This window comes from Lissotriton helveticus, chromosome 4_1 (assembly GCF_964261635.1).
Source record: "Lissotriton helveticus chromosome 4_1, aLisHel1.1, whole genome shotgun sequence".
Lineage (NCBI taxonomy): Eukaryota > Metazoa > Chordata > Amphibia > Caudata > Salamandridae > Lissotriton > Lissotriton helveticus.
In genome coordinates, this window is record NC_136063.1 from 287,348,613 (window position 1) to 287,376,478 (window position 27,866).

Genomic DNA, 27,866 nt, shown 5'->3' on the forward strand with positions numbered 1-27,866 from the left:
AGAAAACGAGGCAATTAGAACAGCAAAGTATTAACATCTTCGAGAATGAAACAATGGTGTTGGCTTCTCACAAAGATGAAGGCAGGATGTTTCCTTATTTTCTGCCATGAAAACTTAGGGCCTGATTTAGATCTTGGCAGATGGGATACTCTTTCACAAACGTGACGGATATCCCGTCCGCAGTATTACAAGTGCATTATATACTATGGCACATGCAATACATCAGACGGGATAACCATCAAGTTTGTGACGGAATATCCCATCCGCCAAGATCTAAATCAGGCTCTTAGCCCCATTTCTTCTCAGTGCACCTAGGACCAAATTATCCATAAATCAGAAGTATATTGAAGAAATTCATATTTAGAACCTGTTTGTAAGTAAAATAGCGCAATGCCATAAAAAAAAGGCCATTGTGAGAATAGTACTGAAGCAAAAGCCTGGTGCCAATCTTACGTCAAAAGGAACTATCTGATGCAGTTTTTTTCAATCATATTTGGTGAGCTTGTTGTCAGATTGGCCTCTATTTCCCATGCACAACGGAAATGAGATTTTACTCCCTCTTAGTCATAACTAATGATATATGATATGATATGATATGTGACTTATAATGCGCAACAGCTAATCCCATGAGTGTCCCGACGCAGAACATAGAGAAGTCGGACAAGTGAAGATTTGTATTTCAGAAATAGCCACGTTTTTAGTTTCTTCCTCAACAGCAATGTGTTATCAACTGAACAGAGCTCCAACAAGAGCTGGTTCCAGGTAGAGGCGACCAGAAAAGCTAATGATCAGCCTCCTGACCTTTGGCACAGGTACTTTGTTACCACAGCTTGCCATTTACTGGAAGAGCGTCGCATGAACACATTATGTACTAGTGTCAGAGCCTTTAATGTAATCCTCTTCCTAATGGGCAGCCAGTGAACTCCCCGCAAATGACCACTAATGTGTTGCCTTTTTGGAATATTCAGCAGAAGGTGAGCTGCAGCATTCTGAATCAGCTGTAATTTGTCCAAGAAATATTCCAGTATGTCCAAATACAGCGTATTGTCATAGTCCAGTCTGGACGTAACCAGAGCCTGCATAATCATTTTCTTGTCTGAGAAAGAGAGTAGAGGCAGAAACTTCTTTAGTGACCCCAAGATCCCAAAGCATAGACCCACTAAGCTCTGCTAGGCTCTGCCACTCAGGAAGTAACCTTATCCTGACATAGCTCCTACTCAGACAGTTCTGTGCTCTCCTTTTGTCTTCTAGGATGCCAGCATATTTGGAAAAGATACTGGAAACCACAAGTCTCTGGTATAGAAAAAGAGATAAAGCATCTAAGGAATTACAGATGTTTCCTCCCTGTCTGGAAAAAAGTTCATCATTGGGAGGTATTCAAGAAACATCTATCTATGTACTGAGTGACTAAAGAACCGACTACAAGTACCATGTTACATTGATTGCAATTACAAATGGTGCAATCTTTATCAAATTTCACACCAGCTGTTAAATTTTGGTACGTCAAGCCTTCTAGAATTTAACAAGGGAAATGGAAAGCATTCAACAGGACATGCAGGTTTTCGTGCACATTCCCAAAAAGTCAGAATACTCAATAATTATTGCACCCTTTAAATTCAAACACCTCAGTGTCTGATTTTATCATCAGGTGTTATAATTATCAATATCCGACAACGAGCACTCATAAGCAGGTCCTAGGACTTCTTTTACGTGACAAAAAAAAGTCCAAGGGCTAAGAGAGGTTCGGAGTGGTTTACAGATCTCTGTAAACCTGACATGGAGAAGACCTCACTATCAGCCAGTTATCTAGGCAGGGAAATAACCTTACTTCCAAGCCTCTTTGTTTGAACTACTCCCAAGGCCTCTGTAAAAAATGTTTGGCTGTGATGAGTCGAAAGCAAGCAGCTTTAAAAAGATGCTGTTTCAGGTAGAAACCCCTTTCTGTGAACCATTATTAAAGGCATGTGAAAGTGCTGGCCCTAATCCCTTAAAGCCTTGAGTTTTAGACTAGGCTTTATTTTATTAATTTCTTTAAAAAAAGTACATCTACAGAACATTCCATTCAATCCAGCCAATCTCATAACAATCTCATAACAAGCTACTCTCTAATAGTCTTTTGGTGACAATCATGCTCCCTCTTTCTTTGTTGCTCCAGCCCATTCAGATAAGTGCTCCCTGCTCTCCCTGTGTGGGTTGGGGGTCTGTTATTCCTTATATAAGGCACATTTTTCTCGGTGTCTAATTAAGATAACATTGCTGGTGATTAATGAGTTTCTTTTTTGCAGCAGACTGAGAGGAACACCGACGGTGCTCCTTATGTGGCAACCCTCTCACTGCAGGCCGGGGTGCCAACTCGGCCACAAAAGGACACCTGCACTTGTTTAGAGTTCCTCGCGGAGGATGTGCTCCCTCTTCCCGGCGCACAACAGCTCCACAGGACTTCCTGCACCGAGTCGGAGCAATGCCCGACCATGGAGTCTGAATTCCCCGTTTAGGGGTCTGTACGTTAAAAATATAACGATTAACCCAGTCTACAACAGAGGGGGCATGGCTTGCACGCAGAGGCGACATGGAGAACCCGATGTGAGCTCTGCTCCATCGAGGGACTCCGACGTGCTATTCAAGCCTCATTGCCCTATTTTGGCATCAGAGGGTGACAGTCCTGCATTACTGATGCTGCGGTGAGTTTTAATGCCACTTTATAGCATCGCTATTGTCCTTTCTTGTGCCTGTTCACCGTAGCGGCAATTTTCTTTTCACGGAGACGTGAGCGGCCGCTATTTTGATTCGCGGTGCTTGCAGATTTTCCACGTCTTCAACTGCGGTGCAGCCTTTCTTCTTCCTCATATCATGCCTGCATATAATGAAGATGGTAAGACTCATAAATATTTAGTTTTTGTCTAAAGATGTTGGAATTGGAGCAGCCCCTTTTCAAGTGTTCTTACTATTGACTGTGTGATGAGACCAAATCCAGATACACTATTGCCCTACCGTACTGGAGAACTTTCCCTTGTTTTCCGCATTCTGAGAGTGGTATTTTTGCGGCATATTCTTCACTGCAGTGTATTATTGGTGTCTCTCAGCTCTTAGAGGGTGGATGCAGGAGGCCGCCATTTTGGGTCGCAGTGTTTGCGTTTTATCTTGTTGCCGATTTTCTCCCGTTCCACAACGAAGGTGGGGCCTTTCCACTTACTGATACCTTTTCTATTTGTACAAGTTCCTCTAGTTATGGAGTAACTCATAAAAATGATGTTTTTCTCATAAATAAAAATTCATAACGCTGATGGAGTGACTCCTCAAATGTATCTAACCTTATTTATGTACAGAGCTTGAGTTATAGTACACTGGCTCCTTGACTTCACTGGAGAAATTCTTGATTTTTTTTTAGCATTCTGAGGGCAACAGCATTACTAACATCCGTCACTTCAAGGAATAATTTGTGTCTCGCAGCACTTCTTAAAGAGTTCACCTTTTGTTACAGCTCCTAAAGTGATTACCTTTATAAATCAACAATGGCTAACAATATCCACACGGCTAGTTCCTCTTCATCTGGTACACAACCAAAAAGGCATAAAAACGACCCGCATTCTCCAATTCTCTACTCACAGAATCCAGTTCTGGACTCTATTCTAGATGAAGTTCGTGGTCTTCAACCCTTTATGTCCGCTACAAATGAAAAGCTAAAACAAATTGAGGAGAGATGGATTATTATGGAAGGAAAGGTTCTAGATCTTGAACAACGAGTTCGCAACCTACAGGATATCTCTACAAAGGTTCCACTACTCAAACAAGAAAATCACAAGTTAAAAATCCACACTGAGGATCTTGAAAATCGCAACCGTAGGAATAATCTGCGTCTTTATGGACTAATAGTTCCTTTTACTCATCACATATCAAATGTTGTCTTCCTCTCTTTTTTCTTTTTCTGTTCATGCAGTTTCGTGGTCCTGTTTCCTCATGTACCCCTAATCCAACATTATGGTTAATGTGGTCTCGTGGAATGTACGTGGTCTTGGTCATCCTGTTAAACGTCAAAAGGTACTGTCTCACTTAGCTAAACTTAACACCCAAGTTGCTTTTTTACAGGAAACCCATTGTAATGATGTAGAATCTCATAAACTTAAACGTGTTTGGGTTAATCAAATTGTTTTCTCTCCTACTACTGAGCGTCATGGTGGTGTAGCTACACTGTTTCATAAATCTTCCAACCCACAAATATTATCATCAGAATGTGACTCAAATGGTAGTTGGGTACTGGTTGACGCTATCATCAACAAATTGCAAATTACCTTTTTCAATATTTATGGACCTGTTAAACCCGATACGGAATTTTGGTACTCTATAAAAATGAAACTCTTATCTATCTCTAATCCTAAGGTGGTGGTAGGTGGTGACTCCAATAACCTTTTTCTGATAGAAAATCTAAATGTAAATTCAAACCAGATAAAACCCATAAATCATTCCAATCTGCCATTTCATCTCGTCCTCTATTGATGCATGGAAAACATGTAATCCAGATGCCTCAGAATTTACTTTTTTTTCTCCTTTACACCATACAATGTCTCGTATTAATTATATTTTAATCTCCAAATCATTATTACCCTTCACTCATCTGAAATTGGTGGAATTTTTATTTCTGACCATGCTCCCGTATCTATTTCTACTGACGTATCCATCACTATGTGCAAACAAGGTCGCTGGCATTTTAACAATTACCTCCTATCAGATCGTAATTTTATTTCAGAAGCGACCTCTTTTTAATGAATTTGTTGTACTTAATATTTCTTTAGATACTTCTATAGACAATAATTGGGACGCATTTAAAGCATCATTTAGAGCATTCACTATTGCTTATTCCTCCAAGAAAAAGAAACAATTGAGTGCTAAATATAAAGAAACCTCACCACCCCTTGTTGTAAATATTTTTGTCCACCCGAAGCGTGGAAGGGTATACTCAGACATGAGTCACTTGCTCATTGCACCATCAGGATTCAAGCAAGCCGGGCCGAAGACGGCTGTAATGCCAGAAACCGGTCCCCGGAAGCTTGTTTCCTTCCCAGTGTAAGAATTGGCTTTTGTAGTTTGGTTTGCCCTGTTCCCATCATGCACTGGGACAGGAACAGACTAATTTGCATACAGCCAGGTTCTGAAACTGGGATGGTGCAATGAGCTAAAAAACGGTGTTGGATCTAGCCCTGATCTTTTGACTGGGTGAGAGTATTCTGCTTAATTCAGAGACTCTGTCCCTCACCTCCCCTTGTTGTAAATATTTTTGTCCACCCTAAGCGTGGAAGGGTATACTCAGACATGAGTCCCTTGCTCATTGCACCATCAGGATTCAAGCAAGCCGGGCCGAAGACGGCTGTAATGCCAGAAACCGGTCCCCGGAAGCTTGTTTTCTTCCCAGTGTAAGAATTGGCTTTTGTAGTTTGGTTTGCCCTGTTCCCATCATGCACTGGGACAGGAACAGACTAATTTGCATACAGCCAGGTTCTGAAACTGGGATGGTGCAATGAGCTAAAAAACGGTGTTGGATCTAGCCCTGATCTTTTGACTGGGTGAGAGTATTCTGCTTAATTCAGAGACTCTGTCCCTCACCACCCCTTGTTGTAAATATTTTTGTCCACCCTAAGCGTGGAAGGGTATACTCAGACATGAGTCCCTTGCTCATTGCACCATCAGGATTCAAGCAAGCCGGGCCGAAGACGGCTGTAATGCCAGAAACCGGTCCCCGGAAGCTTGTTTCCTTCCCAGTGTAAGAATTGGCTTTTGTAGTTTGGTTTGCCCTGTTCCCATCATGCACTGGGACAGGAACAGACTAATTTGCATACAGCCAGGTTCTGAAACTGGGATGGTGCAATGAGCTAAAAAACGGTGTTGGATCTAGCCCTGATCTTTTGACTGGTGAGAGTATTCTGCTTAATTCAGAGACTCTGTCCCTCACCACCCTTTGTTGTAAATAAATATAAAGAAACCTAAGCTTTAATCAAATCTTTGGAGCATATATACTTTTTTTCCAAATCCTCCACTTCACTACAAGAGTTAATAATATAAATAATGAATAAAATTGCCACTGTAGACGCTTGTAACATTCTCCTCAAAGTTAAATTGAAATTTCATTGAGGCCGTAACAAAGCAGGGAAATTGTTAGAAAATTATTTAAAAATTAAATCAGAATGAATAAATATTGGCCCTATCCACTCTGAAACGAACAATAAACTCCTTTCATTCGACTCCGATATTATTGACACATTTCAATCATTTTATAATCTATTATACCCAGAAACTACTAATCCCTCTGAGGAAGATTTTGTATGTTTCTTCCAAGATATTCATAAACCTAAAGTTTTACCAGATATTTTCTCACCACTGGAGGAGGATATTTCTCTTCAAGAAATATCTGATGCTCTCAAATCCATGAAAACATCTAAGGCTCCTGGCCCCGAAGGATTCTCAGATGAATTATTTTTAGCCTTTTCTTCAATTTTTGCTCTGAAATTATTAGAACTTTTTAATTCATTCCTCTCAAAATCTAAGGCCTATGGCTCTTTTTTAGAAGCCCTCATAGTTGTCATCCCTAAACCAGGCAAAGATACCTCCTTTTGTAAAAGTTTCTGTCCCATATCACTAATTAATTACGATTGTAATATTTATTCAAAGCTTTTGGCTACCCGTTTGGAGAAAGTTATTCCCCTTCTCGTTAATCCAGACCAGGCTGGTTTTGTCAAAGGTCGTTTAGCTTCTGATAATGCCAGAATGTTTTCCAATATTCTCACTCTAAGTGCAAAATATCCCTTTCCCTTAGCTGCATTATCCTTAGATGCAGAGAAAGCTTTTGACCGAGTTAATTGGGATTTCATGGTTCACACTTTACTTGGATTTGGTCCAAAGTTTATTTCTTATGTAAAATTATTATATACAGATCCAAAAGCATGTGTTTTTGTTAATGGTCTTTTTTCCCCATATTTTGATTTACAAAGAGGTACACGTCAGGGTTGCCCTCTATCCCCACTACTTTTTTTGTTATGTTTAGAACCTTTCCTTGAACGAATTAGAAATAACCCCCTTATTACTGGTTTTACACTAAAATCACACCAAGTTAAACTTTCTGCGTATGCAGATGATATTCTTATCCATATGTCCAACCCGGTTTCTTCCCCACCCCCTTTTTTACATGAAATCTCATTATTCTCTAATGTTTCTGGTAAAAACGTAATTTTTCCAAGACTGAAATTTTACCTTTAAATTCTTCATGCTTTCAGCATATGTTTGAATCTTACCAATTTTACACGGTGCCCTCAAAAAATTAAGTATTTAGGTACTTGGTTCTCCTCTAATATTCGTGATACATTATCCCACAAATTTGAGGCTTTAAAACTAAAAATTACCAATTTGTTGTAAGTGTGGTCTCCTTTACTTTGTATCTTGGTGGGGCAGACTTGATACAATTGAAATGATTGTTCACCGTATTGTTCACATTATCAATGTTACCATTTAAAATTCCCCAATATTATTTTACTCAGATGAACTCTATTTGTACTAAGTTTTTGTGGAATAGTAAACAAGCACGTATTGCAATATCCAAATTAATTCGTCCCAAATTTGAAAGGGGTGTTTGTTTCTGTGATTTTAAACTTTATCATAATGCTTTTCTGATTCGTCAATTTTATGCTATGTCCAAAGATTATCAAAATTTACCTAAACCTTCTTGGGTTACTGTTGAAGGTTCATTGTTAAATGAGTTTTCAATTCAGGATGTTGTAATTATGACCAATTGTACTTTTATTTCTAAATATCCAGTTTTAAAATACTCACATTATCTCTTACATTCACTTTTCTTTAAGCACTTTGACAATTATCAATCTTTTCTAGCTTCCTCATAATGGTATAACAAATACATTAAATTTCGTCACAAATCATTTTATTACAAATTTTGGAAAGAAAAGGGCATTTTTTATGTCAATCAGATAATTGTTAATAATGTGATTTTGCCTTTCTATCAACCACAAGAGAACTTCAATCTTCCTGACTCATGTATTCAACAATATAATATTTTGGTTCCTGTACTTCAGAATTGTTTGCAAAATTTCATTTCTCAGACAAATCCAGTTTCTTTCACACCAGATACACCTTTATATCAAATTTCTCCTGCTATTATTCCAAGTGTATCGTTCATATATAAATTTTTATCTACGCCTAATTGCACACAAAATAAATCTAATATTGAACTTGACTGGGAACAGGATTTATCCCAAACTCCATCCATCTCTCATTGGGACAAAAAGTTTTCAAGACATCCAACGCTGCAATTATCACCCAATCCTTCTTTTTTATCTATAATAGAGTTGTTATTACTCTACTTCTACATAAATTTAACAAATCAATACTGTCTGCTTGTTGGTCATGTCTTACTGCGGAAGGTTCTTTTACACACTTACTTTATTATTGTCCCAATGTTCATGCCTTATGGAAAGCTGTATGGTCAAAATGTTTATACATTTTTTCTTATAGTGTCCAACTTAACATACATAATGTATTTTTAGGTACTCTGTCTCCTCACTTTGATCACATTTCTTCCAAAACAATTTTATTTGATCTATTTATTGCTGTTGCTTTTAAGGTTATATTATCTTGCTGGAAAGACACCTCTAAGTTATCTTCTTTTTGCTGGTGGAACTTAATTTGTGATGAGCATAGAATTGCTTCGGTAGCCCAAGCTTCAATTCAGCTACAGATTAAATCGGATCTATTATGGTTACCATTCACTACTTATCGGTCATTAAACTCACCTTCTCCATAATTTCCTCTTTTATATTCTACTGTTACTCCTTTTCTATTCCTCTTCTTTTCTTCTCTCCCCTTTTTTCGCTTTCACACTCCTTTCTTTTTATAATAAAATCTTCTAAACATTTCCCTTATTACCCTTGTCTATACTTGCACAGGTGCTTAATATTTCTTAGTTCAAAGTTCAGTTCTTATAAGGGTTTGTGCTATTTATTAGATGTTTTATAAGAGTGTTATTACATATTCTGGAATTCCTCTTTTTGCATCCTTTTGGATCACTCATCTTATAGATGTTATTACTGTATGACAATATCTCCATATCTGTATTTCTGTGCTCTTTATTATTAATAAAAATTATATAACAAAAAAAAAACCACAGTCTACAACCAGTGCTCATAGTGGGACACCACCCAAGGCAATTCTACATTGTTTTACACTGGGCCCTCAGAGAATTGATAGGGTGTGTGGTATCCTGAAGGCACAAGACCTACCTTAATGAACAACAAGCCCACAACATGATGTGGTCTGAGGATTCCTATATGGAGAAGGAATACCTATCCTAGCGTCCCTTCGGTGATGATTTTTATCAGGCTATAGATGCCTCTAAACATAAGGCCATATCCGATGCCATGGGTCACCTAGAGAAGATGTAAGGCAATTAGCATAGAATTACTTTGAAGCCCTTCCTAAGAGGGAAGAACAAGTTGGACCCTCTGCTTTACCCCAACCTCAGTGGCTGCCCAGCTTGAGGCCATCTAAGGTGCGGGCAAAAAAAAACAAATACACCCAGGCAGTCGACCTTGCTGTTTTTGATGGGCTCAATAAAGCCTTGTTGTCTCATAATATTTCCCCTAGAGAGGAACTCATTATTACCCTTAATTTAGGGGTCCCACCCTTAGGTAGCGCTGGTCCTGATACCTTCAGCCTTCATTACCAAAACCCCTTGATGAGAATGAGTCCCAAAGGGTCTTGCACTGTGACTTGGGACAGAACAGACCTTGGTGCCCTTCCAACTGTATCCCAGCTTTGGCACTGAAGCCCCTCTGGAGGATGTTGGACCTGCCCTTTTTGCAGGGTAATCCCTTAACATTTTGCCTTCCTACCCTACGTTTTGCTGAATTCGTTTGTGTTGGCCTTAGGACTCTGTGTAATTTACCACTGCTAACCAGTGCTAAAGTGCTTGTGCTCACTCCTTAAAACATGGTAGAATTGGCTTATACCCAATTGGCATATTTAATTTACTTATAAGTCCCCTAGTAAAGCAGCACTACATGTGCTCAGGGCCAGTACATTAAATGCTATTAGTGGGTCTGCAGCACTGATTGTGCCACCCTATTAAGTAGCCCTTTAAACATGTCTCAGACCTGCCACTGCAGAGCCTGTTGTCACGTGGTCCATGTGGCCCTTGTTGTTTTCCCTATGTTAGCATGAGCCTCTGGCAGACTGTCTTCTGCTTTGCGCATGTTACTACACAAACGTATTTTGCTTTATGCCACACTGCAACTTTCACACAGAACATGTTTTTGCATTCTGCCCTTTCCTGGGATTTAGTCTGAACACTACAGACAAGGTAGAACAACAATGACCCTTGCACCTAGACAAAACATGCAGATGCAGCTGTTGTTTGGGAACACGTACATTGGTCATTTAGGTATACATGGGTCGGTAACACACTTGGAGAGGAATCTTTCCAGAGAAGGGATCGTGACAGCACCTGTGATGTAGATCTTTCATCTATAGACTTAGGTACGGGGTCTGCAGCGAACACCCAGAGATCTTCTAATGTATAATCATTTTGCTTCTGTAGAAGGGGAGGTAGGTTAGGATACACTGTTGTATGTAATCACAGCAACTTTTATGATTTACCAACTACCCTATTTGTGTTAGACATTTTTCTACTTGTTGTGGGATGTATACTGCATACTAGACCACGATAGTTAAAAAAAAAAAAATTCAACTTCTCTTGTGTCTCTGTCAAATCTTATTGTGGACTGGTACGACAGTGAGAGCAAATTGATGTGTACTGCAACCGTAATTCCTGAGAGGGTCGGTAGTCTTGTGTTCTGGGGTGTCTAATCACTTTTCCCTCTGTGAGTGAGTAGAAGGGCAAGTGAGATGCTATAGCTAGTCAGTCCCCGGGCTCATGGGTACTCAGGTGTTAGGATAACTCAGTCCCTGCCTACTAGTATTCCATGATCCCAAGCACAGTTCAGTGACTCCGCAGAATCCCTGCAATACTGTGTACGCAGTTTTAAAACTGCCATTTTGACCTGGCAAAATAAACTGTTTGCCAGCCTCAAACCTTCCTTTTTGTAACGCCACCTTTAGGGTAAGGAGTGGACAACCCAGAGGGCATGGTGTAATGTAGCAAGACCTGTCCTGGCAGTGAAAAACTCTAAAATTAATTTTTCACTACTGCAAGGCATATCTCTTCTATAGGATAACATTGGAGTTGCCTTATTAAATTTGTAATATCCAAATGGAAAGAGATAACTGTTCATGTTTGGTATCTCCAGAATCCTAATTTAAAATCCTAACTCTTGGTGAAGTTAGATATAAAATTATAATTCTGAAAATGCCACTATTAGAAAGTTGGCATTTTCTTGCCTTAGCCATTTGGTGCCTGCAGCCTGTCTCTGGTCAAGTGACTGGGTGTAGTTGGCAGTTGGGCTTTGTGTATTGCTCTTAAGCAACCACACACGATGGGAGCTAGGATGTGACTGGATGGGCCATTACCTGCAGGATGGCAAGGAGGAGCTGAACATAGCCCCAGCCACACATGCATAGACTTTGTCATATCTCCAAAGGGCTGCATGCCCCCTGTGGTTAGTCTGGAGCCAGGACAGGGAAGGCAGGGCATCTGTACACATCAAAGGCATTCCTCTAGAAGCTACTTCCCACTACAGAGGCACAGCTGAATATAAAAGAAGGAACTCGGACACCACCACTTCAGTACACTTCTGGACCTGTGGATGCCCTGTCAGGAACAAGGACTGCTGAGCTGTTACAAGGAATTCCAGACTGACCTGCTTTTCTGAAGGAACTGCTGCCCTGCTATGTTGACCTGCTGCCTTCTTGTCTGAGGAAGAACTGGACCTGCAACTTTATCTTGAACCCAGGACCCCAGAGGGACTCAAAGGACTAGTCTGCTGGCCTCTTGATCTGAGCCTCAGGGACATAAATGGCTTTTAACAGCTCCTGGACTTCCTGACCCCCAAGTGGTGTCTCAGGTCCTGGACCCTTGGAGTGGTTCACGGGCACTTTAGTTCAGGCTTTTGGCTCCTCACAACCACAATTCAAGCCGGTTGCACCGGAACCGCGAAACTGACACAGAAAATCAGTGCTTGCAGCCGCCAGACCGTCTCTTCGCACAGCAGCATCAACAGCCTGCAGGGGACTGCCAACACAAACCTCCAGCCTGCGACGCCCAGCCTGCTCTTTGTGCTATGCTGACCACTGCCTGCAACACTCACCTTACTCCTATTCAACATGAACAGGCCTCTTGGGACAAACTTGAGAAGGTAAAACTTCAGCGACACTAATCTGACTTTGACCTGGTCCAGCGTGACCAGATTGCCATGATTGGTGCTTTATGCTTGAAGGCACTATACTGCAGTTTATTCTTTCAAAATAGTGTTGCACAAATACTTTACACATTGCCTCGAAGTGAAGCCAGACGCCTCTGTGCTGAGCTACGATGGGGTTGAGCATATGCTTTCATGGTCATCCCAACTTTTTGCTGGTGTCATTATGTTTGCTGACTAGTCTGACTGGGATCCTGCTAATCAGGACTCCACTCTCTGTGCTTCTTTGCTAAATTGGACACAGTGAGTACTTAGATACACTCCAGATTGGCTACTGATAAGTCCCTAGTATATGGTAATAAGGTACCGAGGGCATTGGGACACCAGGGGTCTCACATGGGCTGAAGCATGCATTATACCACCCATGAAAGACCACTCAAATTGGCCCTACAGCTCAGCCATTGCAGACTGTGTAAGCTGGTGCCAGCACCACTTACAACAGATATAATTTTCTTATATCTGAGGTCACTGCTCTTAAAAACTATACGTGACCCCTAAGGCAGACCCTTCAATCCTGAAGGCAGGGTGCTCAATTCTAAGTGGGAGGGTGTCCCTGCATGAGCGGGGCGCCCTTACAACCTACGGAGTCCATTCTCCCAGGATGTAAGTGCAGCAGCCATTACAATATATAGAGTGGCCATGCGTCATTACGAGATGACCATCTCTAAACTGGCTGTAACAAACCATGTCATATTTGGTATCAAACATGTTGGAATCATAACCCCACATTAGGATTCCATGAACTGTAAATCTCCTACGGGACGCCCTCAGTGCTTCCGGTACCAGTCTTCCATAACCGGACAGCAAGCTAAGGCTGCTGCTGACGACCGAAAACATGTTTCTGCCCTCCTGCTGCTCAGCCAAGCTCGAGCAGGGGAAGGCAGAACAAAAGATATACTGTCACCACCTTCCAGACAAGGTTTAGTGTATTGGGGCAGGATGGGGGCGCTTGAGACCGCTTTTAAGGGCACATTTGGTGCCCTCCTTGCATACTCCAGCTCAAACCAGTTCAGGGAGCCGTTGGCTCCCGCTCTAGTGCGGAACTGGACAAAGGACATGAGAGTATCCTCCCCACTGTCAAGCCCCTCCTCTGAGAGGGACCCCTGAATCGTCTCAACCCTTTCCCAAGGGTACTTAAGGGCTTACCTGTGGGTGGGTGCCTAGATTCGACATGTCTTAAAATACGTTTTTATTGCCCTCCTGGGCACAGCCCTGGCCCTTCTTAACAACTCTTTCCCAAGGCTGTGTACCTAAGGCCTTCAAAGAGGCAGTTGTGATCTCCCTCCTGAAGAAACCTGGAGCAGACTCTCAGACATTGTCAAATTACTGTCCCATCTCCCTGCTCCCATACCTGGCTAAGGTATTAGAGGCCTATGTGGCAAAATGTCTGTCCAACTATATGAAACAAACCAACTTCCTCAACCCACACCAAGCAGGCTTCCGCTCTGCCCACTCTACAGAGTCAGTAATTACAGCTGTACTGGACTCTCTTCGGGAGAAGGCCGACAGAGGCATCCCCCAGGCCCTTGTGCTGCTAGATCTATTGGCTGCCTTCGACACGGTGGACCATGGGATTCTGGTGGACCGTGTCAAGGATGCTGTTTATTCAGGGCGCAGCTCTTTATTGGATCTGTACGTTCCTGGAAAATCGCTCCCAGGCAGTCCGTCTGGGCCAGTTTATAGCTCCCAAGATAAAAACTATGTGTGGGGTGCCACAGGGCTCCTCGCTCTCCCCACATTTGTTCAATCTCTACCTTCTTCCACTAATCAGATCTCTGAAGGAAAGGAATGTGGTCACTTTTAATTATGCTGATGACCTACAACTGCTCTTTACAATTGATCGCTCACCCCAATCTGACTCTCATTTTCAGTCCACCATGCAGTTCATTTGTCACTGGATGGAATGCAACCATCTTAAATTGGGGGAAGACTGAACTAGTCTTGATGGGTGGGAGCCAGAACTTCTGGGGCTCACATTATTGGCCTATCAAATTAGGACCCCCTCCAACCACCTCTGCATTGGCAAGAGCCTGGGTGTTACAATATCTAATGATTTATCACTGAAAACACACGTAGGCTCAGTGATCTCCGCCTGTTTTTTTCAGCTGCGCAAAATCAGAAAGTTCAGACGTTTCTAACCCAAACAGCTTTGACACAGGTGGTGATAGCCATGGTCTTATCCCGCCTCGATTACTCCAACGCAATCTACCTGGGCCCACCACAAGGGCTCACAAAACGGTTGCAGATGGTTCAGAACCAGGCAGCCAGACTGATTCACCATCAACCCAGGTGGCACCAGGCCTTTCCCCTTCTCAGGAAGCTTCACTGGCTTCCTATTCCTCAATGCTGCGCCTTGGAAATTGGCTGTCTGGTGTTTAAGTCCCTGCAAGGCATGGGTCCTGGATTTAGCGACAGCCTGATCCTACGGTATTCCCCTTCAAGTAACCTCCGCTCGGCCCACCGTCAACTTCTGGTAACCCCCACCTTCAAGCTGAAGCGACAAGGGGGAAATAGGTTTACAACGCTAGCGCAGAGATTGTGGAACTACATGAATGAATGAATGAAAATGGGATTTATATAGGCGCAACTTAACCCGGAGGCATCAAGGCGCATCAGATGGAAAAATAGCCAGCTGAGTGGTCGGAGGCAAGTGGAGGAAGCAAATGTTACAGGTAGGATTCTGCAAATAGCCAGGTTTTTAGATTCTTCCGAAAAAGGGGAAGGGATGGCTGGCCCTTCAGGTCAGTGGGAAGGGCGTTCCACAGTTTAGGGGCAAGGGAGAAAAAGGCTCTCCCTCCCCATCTGGCCTTAAGGATCCGGGGGGTCGCCAAAAGGTTTTTGTGAGCCGATCTCAGGGCCCTACCCGGGGTGTAGAAGGACACGAGAGATCCAATGTCCTCAGCACCCAGGCCGTGTAAGGCACGGTAGGTCAGAACCAGAACCTTAAAATTAATTCTGGCCTGGACCGGTAGCCAATGGAGAGTTTTTCTGATTTCTGTTACAGAGGCACGCCTGGGGGCATTCACCACGAACCTGGCTGCAGCGTTCTGGATGAACTGAAGGCGCTGAATAAGCTTTTTGCAAATGCCAAGATAAAGGGCATTGCAATAGTTCAGGCGAGGAGAGATGAGGGCTACTACTACCTGTTTCCGAGCCTCAGGGGAAAGGAAGTGAACTAGTTTCCTGAGGATCCTTAGAACTCCACAGCAAGTCGAAACAGTCTTATTAACTTGCTTATCAAACGCCAGTGTGGTGTCAAAAGTTACCCCCATATTTCTGGCAGCCAGGGAAGGCTTGGGACAGGTTCCAAGGGAGGGAGGCCACCAGTCATCCGACCAAAGATCTTGTTTGCCACCAAAGATGAGGATCTCGGTCTTTTCCCCATTGAGGTTGAGGAAGTTTGAAGACATCCAACCTGCCACGGCTTCCATGCATTTCTTAAAGTTAAGGGCCGTGGACTCCACAGAGTGAGATAGGGAGACCATTATCTGGGTGTCGTCGGCATACGAAAGGACTTCCAATCCATAAGATCTGACAAGCCTTGCAAGTGGGGCCACATGTATGTTGAACAAAGTAGGGCTCAAAGATGAGCCCTGCGGGACCCCAGAGTGCAAAGGCTTGGCAGAGGAAAGGAAGTCACCCAGTTTGACCTGTTGGGCACGATGGTTAAGGAAGAATGTCAGGAGACCGAGAGCTGGTCCTTCAACTCCCATCTCACCGAGCCGCCTAGACAAGATGGAAGGGGACAGGGAGTCAAAAGTGGCTGTGAGGTCGAGCAGGATCAAGATGGTAGAATGACCTCTGTCGACCTTAGCCCGGATGTTATTGACCACCACTGTGAGGGCAGACTCGGTGCTGTGCGCCTTTCGAAAGCCATGCTGTGAAGAGTCAAGCAGGCTAGCATTGTCAAGAAAGGCGCTGAGGTGGAGGTTGAGGTGAGCCTCAAGCATTTTGGCAGGGGAAGGGATATAGGGCGAAAGTTTTTAAGAGTACCGGGATCCAGCGTTGTTTTTTTTAATAGGGGTTTTACAATAGCCAGCTTCCATGATGCAGGGAAGATGCCATTAGAGATTGCCATATTCATTACTTCCAGGTAAGGTGGAAGGAGGACATCCCTGCAGTCTTTCAATATTTTGAGAGGGCAGGGGTCCAAAGGGGAGCCCGATTTAAGTTTATTAAGAAGAGCATTCAAGTCTTCATAGGATAGGGGGGGGGAAATTGGACAACCGTCCTGGGGATACCGAGGTCAGAACAGGGCAGGGAGGAAGATCCGACGGCAGGGCAGAGTCATGGGTAGAATTAAGGGCTTCCAAGGCAGAGTAAATATCCACGATCTTGGTGTGAAAGAACGTGGAAATCCGATCACAGAGTTCTTGGGAAGGGACAGTGGGGTCAGGGGAGGGGGTAAGGGATAATGAGTCCACAATTTTAAAAAGATCTCTTGGTGAGCTGAGGGAAGTGGTTAGGTCAGTGAAATAGGATTGTTTAGCCACTAGAATAGCGGCTTTATAGCCTGTTATAAGGTTTTTATGTTTGATCCTTTCATCAGGGTCAAGATGAGCTCTCCAGAGTCTTTCTCGTCTCCTACATTCCTGCCTACGTAATCTAAGGGAGTCAGAGGACCAGGGGGCTGACGGGCGTTTCCTGGCGCAGTAATGAGGTTTGACAGGGGCAAGAATATTAACTGCTTCTGAAATAATGTTGATGAGCTCCTGCGCTGCAGAATCCGTATCAGCTTTGGAAGAAGTGAAGTTGGAAATGAAAGGACTAAGAGTTACGTTGTTAAGGGCTCTAAAGTTCCTTTTGAGGATCCAGGCGTTATGTTCCTTTGAAGACGGATCCCGTTGCCCGGGATCGAACTCAAAGGGGACGGCCATATGATCTGACCATGAGAGGGGAATGGGAATGCCTACCTCCAATCTGGGGTCATTGGTGAAGACCCCATCCAACGTATGGCCTGCTGAGTGGGTGGGAAATCCCACTTTTTGTAGCAGCCCACAAGAGGCTAGGGAATCCACAAGTGATATGGTATCGAGCGAGTTGGAGCTTTCTAAATGAAAGTTGAAGTCCCCGAGGATAGTAAAATTGGGCAGATCAATGTATGGTTCAAGGACTTCCAGGACAGTGGCGGAGAAGGCCGACCTTGGAAATTAGGTCTAGTCCCGATTAAATGAAATTGAGGAAATCTCTCAAAACCCGGCTTAGCACTAGCACCTTCCATTCAGCGCCATGAAGCCTACCGGTGTCCGAGCGCTTTAGAAAATTTAAACATAAGATAACATGGCATAAGATTCAAATCCCATATCACTTCAACTTCGACCACCTGGAAACTCTTGACTCTGCTGGACTTCGCTTTGGGAACCAAGACTGCATCGGGGAAGATTCCTGGTCTCGTCGGCCTGCTGGTCTTCTGCAATGTCTGTGCTCGTGCTCCATACAGGTTCTTCACTAGGACTATGGGCATCCAAAGACACCTGAAGGAATCTCCCTTGGAGTGAAGGAGTCACTCCCTGCAACCACAAGCACCGCAACACAGCTGAACAGTCTGCTCCGATTGGGCTCCCACGGACTCCGAAAGGCTCAGTAACACAGGTGGTGGTATTCTGCAACTCCCTTGAGGCATGCACTGACTTCATACCAAGTTGGAGGCCAATACCCCTCGTCGTAACCGCTGGAACAGAACCCTTGCGCAAAGCGTCGACTTGCCGTTGCCAAGGTTTGTTGACTCTCTCCTCCAGAGATCTACGGGCTCCAAGAAGCTCCAACCTTAAGCATCTCCTACACCTGCACTGCATCCCTTGCATTGTGGGCCTTCCTCATTTAGTGATCTGCTCAAGGTCCACTTGCGACTTCTGTGCCTCTGGACCCGTAAGTCCTCTTGAGGGTCTTCTTCGACTCCAAGTGGGCTCCCCTGGTTGCTTGGGGACGGCTCCGACTTACCTGTGCGTGGTGAGTCACTTGGACCTTGCTGGTCCCAACACTTTTCCTTTTTCATCATCTGCTGCCAAGGCTTGTTGGTGCCCTTGCCGGACAATGACTCCTTGACTCTCGATATTCGATGTGGGACAACTCGTAAAACGGCTCCTAGTCTTCCTCAGCGTCACCTGGTCCGTGCAGCTGCAACTTGAAGGGCACCATCAAACTCTCCGCCATCTCCGACATCGGTGGACATTCATGTTCCGTGCCTCCTGTTCACTCCTGAGTGGCATAGACTCTATTCCCCTCAGCTTGCAGGTTCTCTTTACCTTGAATCCACCTTTAGATTCCACAGAACTCCTTTGTCTTCTTCTCCAGCAGCAACCTTCCTGACGTCCTCCAATGTGGTCTACAGAAGTTTCTGATGTCACTTGACACCTATCAACCCTGCTTCCCTGGTGTAGGTATCGTGGTTCCCGAGGTATCCACAGGTGAGGCATCCATCTACAACGGGGTTTCTTCAGGGTCTGCTAGGAAGGGTACTTTTTCTTGAAAACTGCAACCTCGACATACCCATAGACATCTATTGAGTATGCAGTTGTGTTTCCAAACTGCCCACGCCCTCCATGGGGTTCCGAGATACTCACCTTGGGGGGTTCCTTGGGTCCCCGACTCTTCTGGGTCCATTCTTGTCTTGAGTCATGGTTCGCATTCCACTATTTTAGTACAATGTTTGGTCTCCCCCTGGAGACCACTGTGTATTTCTTCTACTTACGTGTTCTATTTCCTAAGTATTGTGTGCATTGTGTTTTTCTTTCCGGGTAGGAGATAATAAATTGCATTAGTGAGTGTTTGTAAAAAAATACCTATTTTTTTAATTACACCGTGCGATTCTTTTTCACTTAACCTATACCATAAGATTAAGTACTGGTAAAACCAGCTGCCTTACACTTCTTCTGGACTAAGCCTGAAGGCTGCTCTCCACAGCTACCACTTAAAGAGCTTTCTGAGGTTGTCTAAGACCACTAAAATCACCATAAGGGTTGTCTGGATTAGTGCAGGGTGCTACACTTAAACAAATGAGCACCATATACCAAGCCAGCCTCTCACAATAGGTTAATTTAAGGTTTGCGTGTGCCTTACCCTAACTAGGATTGTGGTTGCTGCTTGCCCAGGGCTCACACCCCAGTCAACCAGTTACCCTGTTTCTAACAATGGACCAGGAGGATATCCTCTACCCCCGATCGAGAAAATCCTTTTATGTTGCTGACAGGCTACGGAAGCCCCTTGATAAAGAAATTTGCTACTGCCTTAAAGAGGAGAGCCCCCCCATCTGTCTCTGGACAGCAAAGTGGCGCGAACATCCACAATAGGCACCAGATTGGCCACTGTCCTGGCGAAGTGTGTCCAGGACTCCAAGAAGGGATAGACCATTCCTGGCGTTCTTGTCAGGACAAACTCCTGGACATCACTGTCCCTTGGACAAATGTCCTTGACATGGCAGAGGAGCCATGATTGTTAATCTTCCCAGACATCCTATTCAGCTGGGCATGATACATCATTGTATTCTTAGGAAACACTAACTGTGGTATATTGACAGAGAGACGCAGGTCACTCCCAACTAAAGTCAACCGAACGGTGGAGGACCTTGCCAACTTGGAAGCTAGAGTTGTTGCTCAGAAAGGTCTCGCCAGGGACCCATTCATAAGGGAATAAACAAATTTGTCTCAACCTTCATTTCCTTGGATATAGCTCAGGCATCCATTAAAAGGATATTTACCCCCCAGATGTTCACTGGGGCTGGTCGGGCAGGGAGAGTTCAACTGGTTGCTTCCAATCTCCATCCTACTCCAGAGATAAAGCCTGAGGAGTCGCTCTCTCAAGGCCTTCGGGTGCATGGCTCAGCAGTTGAAACAGGCTTCGGTTCAAGGTGCCTCTCAAGGCACCACAGACAAACAAGGTGTGGGTCCATCACAGACATCTGTCGGTGACAGGTGACGCAGGGCTTGAAGCTTGCTTTCTAGGAGGACATCCCTGCCACACCAGGAGATAAAACCACAAAAGACTTCAACAACACATCAAAAAAACGTAGCCAAAAAGCAACTAAGTGGTAGTTCTTCCTGAATCTGCGCTGACTGGTGCGGAAAGAAAATAACTCAGGCCTGCACGCTTGGGTGGCGCCTATATAGCAATGCCAACGACTCCACGCAGAGCCGGAAGACGCCACCTACCGGGGCACAGGAGTACTGCTCATGAAAAAATTACAGATCCAGTCTCACACCTAGGGATAAATCCAAGGTAAGGAATCTGCGGCTAGAAGTATCTATCAGATTGAATCTTTGCATTACAACGAACATTGCTGTTGTAGAGCTTACTATTCTGATACATATTAGAGATGCAACAGGCTTGAAATTGATTCCACAGCATTTCATGCACTACAGTAAAGGCATGTCATTACACATCAGTAATACACTAGTGATATTAACACTTTATAAACAGTAGGGCATGAAAGAGTGACATAGGAAAGCCACTCAATTCGGCCATAATATTATTCAAGAAGTGATTTCAAATTATCCACATTTCTAAAGGGGTATAATAGTTTAGACGGTAGGCGTTTCACATATAAGTGAGGATCTCAGGCAGTAAGAGGAAACTTGAGGTGTAATGTATTAAAGCAGGAAGCCATTCTGAAAATACTGAACAAACAGATACCCAGCCACCTTGGCCACACTACCTTGACTGGTACCTAGATGGCCAATAGTACTGCTGAGAACTGCTTAAGGATGTAAGATCAACTCATTGTAAAATATCAAGAGTCCTCATATTGTTATGGTTTTCAGAACGCATACCATTGTAGTACACGTAATTACAAAATGTGCACACACAAAAAGAGTCCACATAGAATTTCTCCTTTAATCCGGGAAAAATCAAGGAGACAAACATTACTTTAAACCTAGCTGGGGAGCAACAAAGAGCAGTACATTTTTAGGGATCTTGTGAGATGAAAAAAGATGTGTATATTAAGTAACAATTTAAATTTTCAATTATACAATACACCTCACAGATTACACATACTTCCATTTATATACAGGGAGACTAAGTGATTTGCTTAGAATCGCACAATATCAGTTCAGAGATAGTATTCACTGCCAAGTTCCATATTTGGTAGCTTAGCTTCTAGACCACAACTCCTCACTGTTAGTGGTGCTGGAAAGGTTGATGTTATCACTCCATGCCACCTCTATTAGCTTAGCATGTAGTAAGGCATTTTACTCACACTGTGTACCTGGCAAATAGTCGTTAACTCTGAGAAGCTGGCATAAATTGCATCAAAATTCCTAATTTCCAGTGACTGAAAAGTATATAGGATATGTTCCAATACACACCTGGAGTACAGCATATTCCAGAAGTAAAGCAATTCTTTGCTGTAGAGGTTGGTTCCAATGCATTTCTCTTTTGATGTAAGGATGATCACTCTCGCTCTTTTGACAGAAATTAGTCTTGTTGTTCTTATGTATTTAAATTGGGTGACAAACATAAATGCATCGACTACGTTTGTACATTGTTCAATTGTCATCTTCCTTAATGGTATCAAAAATAAAAATGAATACACTGCAGCAGCTGTGTAACACTATCAACAAACTTCACCAAAGACACAGGGAGAAAAGGCGCATGCAAGTTTTTAACAATGTGATTAGAGTCAACAAAATCAGACTTTGGAATAATAATAATGCTGAAGGATTAAAACAGAAATAACTAGGGATGGGTGGCACTCGTGGATTTTCACTGCGTAATTCCGCGTAGTAAAATAACTGTGCTAGATTCCGCGGAGTTCCGCCAATGGGTGGAAATATGAATGTCGTGCTGCAATTTAGCGCCAGTAGTGCAAGAAGTGCTAAAAAATCAGCGCAAATGTTACCATGCTGTGCACAAAAGCATGTGGCCAATTGAGTTGATATTGCTGCCGCTCGAGTAGAAAATCTACGTGCGCTGCAGCAAATCTACTCATAAAGCAACCCTCAGACTGCGACAGCCCGCGTTAGAATATGGCACTAGGGGACGCCAAATCTTGCTTGTATTTCAGGAGCCCCGCAAGAAAAAATACCACCATGCAGTGATTGGCAGAATTTGGCTGTTGCTCCGCTTTACAAGAGTAATGCAGAGTCACCAAATGCCATGGGCAGAATAAAACATTTCGCCCTCCTTTAGAAATAATAACAGACTGAGACGACTTTACATCTATTTCATACTTGCTAGTGATCAAACCTGTTTCTCCATCCTAAGAACAGTTCACCAAATTCTCCCTTTTGTAGAGGACAACATGAGGTGAGGTTTGTAGTCACCGCTGCAATTCGAGTTAGGGTAAACTATGACATTCTTTTAGGGGCTCCCAAGAAACATCTAGCATAGAACCAACTAGTCCAACACAAAGCATTTTGCCTACTATATAGGCTACAAACAATTCGGCCTCATGGAGGCAAAAAATCGTCTTCATTGACTTCCAATTCGCTAGTGAATATTGTTTAAAGCCATGAATATTGTCCATAATGTTGTCTACTCTTAACTGCCAGGTTTTTCGACAACAGAAATCACCGGCAATGCTATAGGAGAAGTCTAGGATAAAAAAAAATATTTTCACTTTAATGTCCAAATTACGCACCTCTATATATGGGACCATTGTCATTTTAATCGCTGCAGCTGAACTCTGGAAAGCAGTGCCAATAGCCCTTCATATGCACTCTTCCCCTTCTATATTTAGAAAGGTGTTAAAAACTTTTCTCTTGGATCAATAATGATACAATAAGCGAAATCGCTGATTGGTTTCCAAGAAACCTTTTATGTGAACTATGAGCTTAATAAACACCCTTGCCATTGTTCTATAACTTGCTATTAATCATGCACAGTGATTAAATCCTAATTTCTGTTCTTTGGCAATAGAGAGAAAGGCTCACCGAAAGGTTAGCAGTCTGGTGCCAGTTACGAAATGTTCTAGCAGTGATGTAGTAGCTTAATTTATAATGCATAAAACCACACTTGGCATTTCTAAGCATTATAATGTAACAATTGTTAACTTTAGCCAATTTTAGGGTACAGGCACTGGAATGAAGAAATGCTAAGCCATTATCTTTGAGTTTGAGACAAAGCATTTCTAATTAAGTTAAACCATATAACTCAATAGTATAACCATTTTTGCTTTGAAATATTCTGTTTACAACTAAGTGGAAAAGCTATGAGTTGGAAAAATAGCTCTAAGGTATGCATTTATTTTGAGGCCATAACGAATCAAGAGGCACTATTAAGCAAATAAATTAATTGAAAGTGGTAGAAAGACAACATATTGGGTGTATGGAAATGCAAATACCATTAATTTAACCAGTTAATATGTTACCTAATAGCACTAATACAGGGATTTAATTCACCCTGACTGTTTGAAGCCGACAAATAAACTTACTGAACTTATCAAACACATCAAAGAACAATATGTTTAAAATGTTTAAAACAGTATTTAAGTCAAAAGAAAGTACCAACACATGTATACCCATGCAAGATGGACGTAACAGAAATACAATATCAGAACAAAATATCCAAAATCAACAGTGACAAGACATTTTAATTATAAAACGATAAAAGGACTCACATTAACACAAATCACATTCCAGGTAATAGAGGAAGTTTCTCAACTCAGAAGGAGAGGAGATAGAAAATCATTACTGGGCCAATGAGAGACCTACTGGATAAATCATTTGAAGGCTATGGCATCTCCTGGACTTGAATGAATAAAAAAAACTGGACATGTTTCATTTAAGTAGAGGAAAATAAATTGTAAAGGAAATGATGCTGAAGATCAGATGGAACAATTTGGGAAATAATCTTGTCAATTGTAATTAACCACTTGCATGCTAATGACAAGGTGAACTCGTCATGAGGCACAATGAATCTGTGCTCATGACAAGGTCAACTCGTCATGTATAATGGGGAACATAAATCTGTAGCGCAGGAGGGGGAAACCCCTTAGCAGCCAAGTGGTTAAAAAGTTATATTATACTGACACGAAAGGTCTAAGTCAATTAATTGTTAAATATATTAAGAAGGCACGATGTCTAAAAGGACATGCAAATGTATCTCGAAACACCAGAGCATGAAACGCAAGTACGAGCAAATATTTGAAGACACAGAAGTGCAGGTATATCGCTTCAAAAGCATGTGGCACTTATTATGGTGGAATAAAAAATGAAAATAAAATTATGAAACAATTAAATAAATGTATACAACAAACAAATAAATGTTACAACGACAACTTGCCAATGTTGGTACCCTTATTACTAAGCATATCTTGAACTAAAGGAATGAGGCCCCTTTCCTGTATTCACATATTAGAAAACAAGCTTGTAACTTCAATCCTTTTTATATTTCTTTCATCAAGAGCTTAATTGTCTGCGTGTGTGACTATACTGGAGATAAACATCAATGCATAATCTGTATATGAACCAATTGCATGTATGTACCTCAAAAAAGTCAAATTGAGAATTTGTTCTTCTTGTTCCTTTAACAGTGTTGTTGAATTTGCTATTCTGCTGATGAAGCCTAATCTCAGAAATATAGAGATATTGATAACATTTATTCAATATAATGGTTATATGTTGATTAAAAAATGAAATTCTCAAACAACGTCTAAAAATGTATGAGACACCGAAAGATTTAAAATATCAAAGAATTTGCAGATAAAAAAAGATAAAGCTACAAGAAAAGACATTTATACTAAGTTAGATTTTGAAAAGGTTCTTCAAGGATCCCCTCTATGGAAATGGTGGCTGTGTGACTTGGGTGGATAGGAAAAAACAACTAAATTTTGAAACTTACGAGGCAATAATGAGTTTTCAGTGAAGACTACACATCAGACACTGGACCTGGTCTTCTACTGGAGATCACAAATACAATGCCATATCCAAAGTGTCCAATTCCAAAGTGTCACTCCAAAGTGTCTCTTGAGAACCTCTTAGAGGTTTACAAACAACATTTACAAAGGCTGAATATGGTATTTTTAACACTAAGTCACAAGTGCTTCCCTTTTAACACTCTAAAGCTATAAAATGCCCAATAATTCCCTAAAGAAATATTCATATTTTTAACATAGCTCTCCATATTGTAGTGTTGTCCTTTCATTACAAAGCAATATGCTTCAGTAGTTAATCTTTGCCTAACACAAGTACTATTGTTTTGTTTAATAAGTACTTCTTCTTTAGGTTAAAACTGAATTTGTTAGAAATCAACAGCTTGGTTTCGCCTTAATAATAATGAGTCAAATGAAATGATCACCTATGGACTGCTACTTTTGCTAGCATTATCAACATACAACTTCTTGATAGATGAAGTTACTGTCCTTAATTAGAATGGCATCCTCAATAGAATATTGGACTAATCACTAAGATTTTTGCAGGAATCATTCAAATTAAAGATCCAGTTATCTACTGAACATCACCATGTGATAACACACAAGTTGGTCATTTAATTTGTACTTGGGTTAAACATGAAATATTGTTGGCACTTGGCACTACAGATGTATACAAACTGAAATATGTGATTCTTCCTGATGTCAACAGTAAGAAGGTACCTCACTGAGCATCACCCTGCATTCCTCTAGACCAGCTTCAGAGGCCCATTGGAGGTGATATGAAGTTATAAACTAATTCCATGTAAAACGGGAACAATTCTTGTATTAATTAGATGCAGAGTGAAACTGCAACAGAAGAGCAGTGTCGTAGCACTGCCAGGATATAGTTTCTTATCAAAAGTCCATTTAAGGAGCAACCAAGAGCAGTGACAGGTAAGAACATCAAAACAATTTCACATTGAAGATCCCTTTGAAACACCATTAGTCAATTGCAAACATATATACGTGTACGCTATTAAATAAAAACACAATTATACCACTAAGATAATGCATTCACCAGGCATGTGAAATAGTGAGACTTACGCTGTTTTCCTGTTTCTCTGAGCTGCTCCTTGAACTGTATAAACTTATCATTTCTTTTCAGATCCAGGTCAGTATTTCTGCTTTGCAACTCGGCCAATCTATCTTTCACCAGTGCTCTTAAATTCGGTATCTTATCTAATTGCTCTCGTCTGATCTGTAATAACACATAAATTGTTCACTAATTTATAAATACGATCTTTTTTTATTTTTTATATTTTTATAGCATGAACAAACGTGGAACAAATTACTTTGTAGCTGATCAAATAAGCAATGGAACAGGTATATGTAAACCAATAGATGATGCCTCCAGTCCCATAACCCACACATGTTTTCTTTTCAGTTAAGCCAAAACTCACACATGGAATAAAGAATCAGGAATGAAGAATCATTTTGACATAGAAGCAGCTAGATATTTAAATAACATGGATCATACATACATGTCCAGGTGATTCACTTATACACCATAATATGTATCCCAATGGCCCACTTCCAAAAAGAATTATTAGAATGGCTATACCTGCCACAATAGGCACATTCTGCAGACATGGACGAATCCATATTGGTGATCCATGCAAAAAAATTGCTTTCTACTCTATTCGTCAAACTCGATTAATATTCTCAGGAGCAGGGACACAATCTAACATGTAAAACTACAACTGCAAGAATGGAGGTAGAGACTTGAGTTGAGAAGGAGTATCTCATCAACCAATGAATGAGTTTTGTCTCCCTGTTCCACAACTCTTTAGTTACATGCTCAATTTTGAATCATTCCTCAACTTTCCCTAACCGCTCTGGAATGTGAATTGTAGTTTCATGCTAGACCTGTGCTACATAATCTCATGTTGATGTGTACATATTTCGTATAAGTCTCGAATTAATTATAGGGGCCCAGTGCTCGGGTCACTGCTAACACCAAATTGAAAAATAGCTGTTCTGAAAACACAAGTGCTTTAAATTAATCTTTCATATTGACAAAGTGACTATGAGCAAGTTGCATAAAATTCTGAAGACAGGCGAAATAAGACAAGATGATCTATTTAAAAATGTACGGTTACCTATAGTGTGGGAAATTATCAACAAAAAGTCAGGGAAACTGGTCAATCAACATTCTTCAGCCTAGTCAGCTGTCCAAAGGGAACACTGGATGTTTTCATCTGCTAGAGGTGGGAACCAGCAAGTGTTCTTTGTTTTCCACACGTATAGAAGTGGTTATGATCCAAGAGGACGTTAGAGTGCTTTCCATACAATTTATGTTATGTGATCCATTTACCAATTTAACATGGTTCTAGGAAAAGAGTAAGTATCTGTGTGTGACATTTCAACAAGCAGAGGTGGACAAAAGTCAATTAAATGTAGTTTATGGTTATAGCACTGTCTGCATCTAGCCATTCCATGGGTTTGCATGGAACTGAGATGTGCGTGTATACTGGGAGGTATGTGCATTTGCAGGTGGTTTATAAGATATGTGAAAGACAGGTCAGGTCTGAGACATAACGGGATGTTGTTCCAGATATTTCACACAAAAGTGGATAAGGAGCCTGTTTGTGTGGATTGCAGTAGTGTTTTGAGCTGGAGATTGTTGGTGCAGCGAACAGGTCTCCTTCATC

General features: G+C 41.9%; 1 protein-coding gene across 1 annotated transcript in view; it reads right to left on the bottom strand.

Moving 5' to 3' along the window:
- Window positions 1–27,866, bottom strand: part of NSMCE2 (NSE2 SUMO ligase component of SMC5/6 complex) — a 696,967-nt gene that overhangs the window by 372,706 nt on the left and 296,395 nt on the right. Inside the window, exon 5 of the mRNA XM_078686783.1 lies at window positions 26,260–26,413. Coding sequence (XP_078542909.1) covers window positions 26,260–26,413 — 154 coding nt within the window. The remainder of the gene's footprint in view (window positions 1–26,259; window positions 26,414–27,866) is intronic.